The 5,522-nt window shown below is 32.0% G+C and overlaps 1 protein-coding gene across 1 annotated transcript; it reads right to left on the bottom strand.

Annotated features, from left to right (window-relative positions):
• Nucleotides 1-1,531: 1,531 nt before the first annotated feature.
• On the bottom strand, nt 1,532-4,420 carry LOC121128373 (uncharacterized). The gene is made up of 4 exons (XM_040723954.1): nt 4,366-4,420; nt 2,637-2,878; nt 2,265-2,565; nt 1,532-2,157 (listed from the first exon to the last, which is right to left on the bottom strand). The coding sequence occupies exons 1-4, from the start codon at nt 4,418-4,420 to the stop codon at nt 1,532-1,534; spliced, it is 1,224 nt and encodes a 407-aa protein (XP_040579888.1).
• Between the last annotated feature and the right edge of the window lie 1,102 nt (nt 4,421-5,522).

Raw genomic sequence — 5,522 nt, 5'->3', positions numbered from 1 at the left:
ACAATACCTAACACTAAATTAATTATGATGAGTCGAATACAATTTCGTAATTGATTTAATAATTTCAACTAAATACTGACAACTTCAAAAATATTGAAAATTCACGTTAAACATCTTACTTTGAAGTCAGCTTCAAAGTTTAAACTTAAACAAATCCCCCAAAAATGTGTTGTAATATGATGAAAAAAATATGCGTTAATCATCTAAAGGTTCTGTTATTAAAATTGCTCTCTTTTATAACTTATTCATACAATACCTTGTGTGGCATTATGTTTCAAAACTATGAATTTCTCAGAATTCTTAGTCATAACAAATGAACAACTTAGTAATTAAAATTACATTACATATTAAGTAGTAAATTAAAACGTATATATATAATTACACATACAACTATTCTTAATAAATGCGGAACCTTGAACTACCGGTCTATTTTTGATATTAATGAACACCAAGAGTCCTTTGCTACAGCTGTTCTAATTTTATTTTCTATCTCTATCTTCTGTGCAATAGCTGATAGATCCAAAGTTCTCAGCTTTTGAGCCAAATCTTTTGCATCTTTGAAATGAACTATGTGGGGTAGAACCCCCGCCAATATAATTGTGACTCTGCTGATTGATCCTCACTTGGGTTGAATGGATGCCATCTTTGTATATATGGACGAATGGAAGTTTTACATATTTTTTTCGATAATGATGGTAGAAAATTATTTTTTTTTAAGCATGAAAGGGTTGGAGAAAATATCGGAATGTTCATTGAATAGAGCTGATTAACCTCGTATGATGTGATGTCTTCAGGTATGTAAATCACAGCTAAAATGTGGTTCAAGTCCATATAGTTTAATTCATTTTTTTAAATATTAAAGCCTAATTGATCAATGTCCTCCTTAAATGTACGCTTTGCTTGAGATCCAAGAAAAAAACTGTTTTGGCATTTTTTGGGGCAGGATAATGTTCTCTATCATTTATGAATCCAGTTACTTGAAAGGGTTTTGACTCAAGATTGGTATAATGTCTCAAGCATTCACTATCAAAACGGTTTTGTGATCCAACTATGCCATGTCCATCTTGTAGACTAATGAGAGTTTTGTTCAGTCACTTCCAATCTTCATCCTATAAGTTATATCTCGTTCCTGGTATGACACCCATAGTCTTATCTTCATACTTCTTTTCTAAGCAAGCAGACGGTTGAGTGTGGCAATATATCACATCTGTGCTTTGTATCATATTTTGAGTAATTTTATAATCTAGCGTCCCTGAGCGTAATTGATTGAATGAGTCCAACAATTTATTATTTTTTTTACCGATAATTATAGTAGATATTTCTTTGCCAATAGTTTTTCCTTTGTCAGAGTCTTGTGACGAACCAATATAAACTTTTTGACGTAGTTTAAGTAGTAGGAGAGAGGAATCCAATGAGGGACCAATCTCTGTTCCCTCAATGTAATCTGGACTCCATATATTTTTTTTGTGTACATGAGCTGTTTACTTCTTTGAATGAATGGGTCAAAGACACTGTTTGGCCCACTTTAAAGTTATACACTAAAAGGTGACCTTTGGGTCGATGTATTGTTGTCGTTCTTGTGACGTGGAAACGTATAACCAATGTTCAAGAGTGCTTGAAGCCATTTTTGTTCCATAACAACATCTTTTTCCTCTACATATCCCCTCTCATAAAGTCTGATCCATAAATTCAATATTATTTCCGGACCAAATGCGTTCTCTTTGTGTTCGTATAAGTCCAAATAGTTCAAGAGAACATATACTTTTTTATAAAGAGATATTTCAGCATTGAAATCTGCAAGAAAATTGTGGTTATTTCTTGTTTGAACAAGAAGAGGATAGGAAATAAATCCCGCTCGTATTTTAAAGATATCAAAAAGTCTCTTTGCAATGTAACTTCTCAAAATATCACTGACTCGTCCACTCACTGAAATTGGTAAATATAAGGCCCAATACCCAGGAGGAAATTGTAGAATAGCTTGGGCATTATAAGGTGTGTAAATTCCGAAAGGCAATATTATTCCGGGTTCCTTTAGTTTATGAGGTTTGAAATTAAACGGCGTGATTTGAGTAAGTCGATAAATAACGTCAACATCAGGTTCGTTCTCAGCAAGGGATTGTAAAACGCCAATAGGGTTACTATTATCCAATTTTAGATCTAAATTAATGGAATTTCATTAGATCCTCTCAAGCAATCTAATGGAAATCCTCGTGGCCATGATCCCGAAGGTCCTCCCAAATAGTGATATGGATTAAAGACTTGACAATTGTTTTTTGTTAAGGGTTTGAACGTTTTAAAAGTGATATTTAAGGAATTAAAGTCATTGATGGCCTTCATATTTCCTTTAGGAAGGAAGTCTGGGAACCAAAACTTGTGCATATGGTCATCATCAAAGTCATAAATAATTTCAGCACCAAGCGCAATGCCATAAAAATATCCAATATTCTTCTGACCAAAACTTCTCCACGGTAGACCACTCACAAATGGAGATCCAATTTTCAATTGATCCTTATCGTTCAGGAAAATAATATTTGATCCCAGAGATGAGGAGTTTAATTTATAGTCCTATCAAATATAGATAAGCCCGCAAATTTGGAAGAAATGAAGTATATATACTTTTTTGAGAACTATATTACCTTTTTGTACGAGTCCACATCACCTATAATAACTAGACACCATGAAAGATCATAAGAAAATCTTCGCACAGCCTGGGATGGCCCATTTATTGTTGTAAGCACTGCCCATTTTTTACACTTGAGATCAGTCAGAATTTTCATCACGGAGATACTACTCCTGAAATTGAATTCCTCAAAATCCTTTCGGAAATCCCTAACTTTTTCACCCTTAAACTTTTGTCCCGTCGAATCACTGCTGCCACCTACATGAATTATTTTCTATTTACTTACAAAAGTATATCCCTTAAATGCAAAAATATACTTTGACATTGATCTGTAAAGACTAAAATAAATTATCCAAATGAGTAAAATCAAAGCAATAAATGTTTTATAAAAGTGTTTCATTTTGTTCTATGATGAAATATGGAGAGTCAATGTAAAGTCAAAAAGAAAGTAATAATTATTTGAAATTAAAAACGAGTGAAATCAACTGTTTAAAGGGTATATAATGTAAGTGTATGTTATTATAAATTGCAGTATCGACAACTGCAAAAACTGCATATTTGTACATGGAACATCAATGTTAAAGAATATCTTCAAAAGTGGGACAGTCTAGGTCAGTGCAGGGTTGTCTGCAGGGGATAGGCTGGAGGGGCTATAGCCCTCTAAATTAAAAGAATTACTGTTTTTAATAGAAAATTTAATAAAATTTTTTCAAAAATTTGAAAATAAATTTAATTTAAAAAAGTTCCAAAACTTCAATTGGTAGCTATGGATTTTTGAATTTTTTTGTGAATATTTGAATTATTTTCTATTTACTTACAAAAGTATATCCCTTAAATGCAAAAAATATACTTTGACATTGATCTGTAAAGACTAAAATAAATTATCCAAATGAGTAAAATCAAAGCAATAAATGTTTTATAAAAGTGTTTCATTTTGTTCTATGATGAAATATGGAGAGTCAATGTAAAGTCAAAAAGAAAGTAATAATTATTTGAAATTAAAAGCGAGTGAAATCAACTGTTTAAAGGGTATATAATGTAAGTGTATGTTATTATAAATTGCAGTATTGACAACTGCATATTCGTAAAAGGAACATCAATGTTAAAGAATATCTGCAAAAGTGGGATAGTCTAGGTCAGTGCAGGGTTGTCTGCAGGGGATAGGCTGGAGGGGCTATAGCCCTCTAAATTAAAAGAATTACTGTTTTTAATAGAAAATTTAATATTTGAAATTTTTTCAAAAAATTTGAAAATAAATTTAATTCTAAAAAAAGTTCCAAAAACTTCAATTGGTAGCTATGGATTTTTGATTTTGTTTCCAAAAAATTCAATTTTTTTGTGAATAGCTTTGGATTTTTGAAATTTTTTAATATTTTAATTTTTTTTGAACAGCTATGGATTTTTTAATTTTTTCTGATAAATTTAATATTTTAAACTTTTTGAAAAATATGTAATTTTTTCCGATAAATTAATTTTTTGTGAATAGTTGTAGTTTTTTGAAATTCTTTAAAATTAGAAACTTTGTTTTTGAATATTAAAAATATAATTTTTGAAATTTTTTTATTTTTAAAAGTTAAACTTTTAAAATTTTTTTGGAAAAATCTTAATTTTTGGATTTCTTTTCAAAAAATTCCACTTGGAGGGAGACGGCCTGCTCAAACAGTTTGCGTGTCTGGAGGAACATGTAGCAGCCTCTAATTTTAAGCTAATTAGAATTGAGAACTACTAAATCCTGCCTCCCTTACCTTGAATGTCCACTCTTTCCCTAGAGTTCTTTACATGTTGCCTCTGAGAGCCCATTTCTTACTCATTTTACTTGCTGGCTTAAACTTTGTCGCACAAGTGAGAAGAATACAGTCATTTCAAAATAAAATAATACTTTACCTAGACTGCAACTATAATGGAGGGGAACATACTCATGAATAATTACTATACTACTCTTACGGCATTACCTCGTTAACACGAAAATACCCTTGGTAGTTTGTTTACAGCTGTTGATTCACTCATCTCACTTGATACGTCATGGCTATTTAATAATTTATTCCCTTTGATAAATAAACGAAGTAATAAGTTGTGCAATACTTGGGCCCCGTTTCCAAAAGGACAGGAATACAATTTCTTGTTCATCCCTTGTACTCATATATATATATATTAAATATATGTAACGGGCATTTTTCAAAATACTCGGGCAATGTTCAAAATGCCTGTTAGAGCGGGTATGTACCAAATGACCAGGCAGGTATAATTTTAACTTCATTTACATGGTAAGGTGAAATGAATGTTTGGTGTTAATTTGATTATTAAACAATTCATAGCTAAACAATTTGTTCATTAAGGATTTGATTATGATACAATTTGATTGCTAGCAATTTGATACTCTAGTATATTCTCATTAAAATTTATATTGTATTCACACAATCAGCACTTATATTTCCAGTAAATTATAAATGAAATCGACCTAAATTTTTTAATATCGCCTCCCCCAGCCTAAATAGCAGCTTCCACTCTTTTCCTAAAGGCCTTACAACCCTTACTGATTTAGTCTTTTGACAAATCCTCCCCTATAGCCGTAATGGAGGACTCCAATGATCTCACAGATCCGTGACGCTTGTCTCAGGCAGCTCCCTCGACCTTTGTTTAAATTGAATAATCCAAAGGATTAAGATCGGGGGAACTAGGAGGCCACATGTTTTTCGACACATTCAAAAGAAGCTTTCTCTAGAGAACATCTTGTATGATAAGAAATTGTGACGAGAGACTCCATTCTATTTCGCAAAATATATCTCTGCCAACAGGTTGTGCAGGAGGAAAGGTGGTCCCTAAGGGGAATCAAAACCTATCGCCACCATTATCCGGAGTATCAAGGACCTTCTTATATCCTATGATACACCTTATCCCACAG

This window comes from Lepeophtheirus salmonis, chromosome 13 (genome assembly GCF_016086655.4).
Source record: "Lepeophtheirus salmonis chromosome 13, UVic_Lsal_1.4, whole genome shotgun sequence".
NCBI lineage: Eukaryota > Metazoa > Arthropoda > Copepoda > Siphonostomatoida > Caligidae > Lepeophtheirus > Lepeophtheirus salmonis.
The sequence above is the reverse complement of the archived record's forward strand: the minus strand, read 5'-3'. Positions and strand labels throughout refer to the sequence as shown.

Coding starts and splice junctions, on each gene's coding strand:
- LOC121128373 (XM_040723954.1), bottom strand. CDS start 4,420: ATGGGCTCTCAGAGGCAACATGTAAAGAACTCTAGGGAAAGAGTGGAC. Junction 2,879..4,365: donor GGAAAGAGTGGACATTCAAG/GTAAGGGAGGCA, acceptor TAATTCATGTAG/GTGGCAGCAGTGATTCGACG. Junction 2,566..2,636: donor ATGTGGACTCGTACAAAAAG/GTAATATAGTTC, acceptor TATATTTGATAG/GACTATAAATTAAACTCCTC.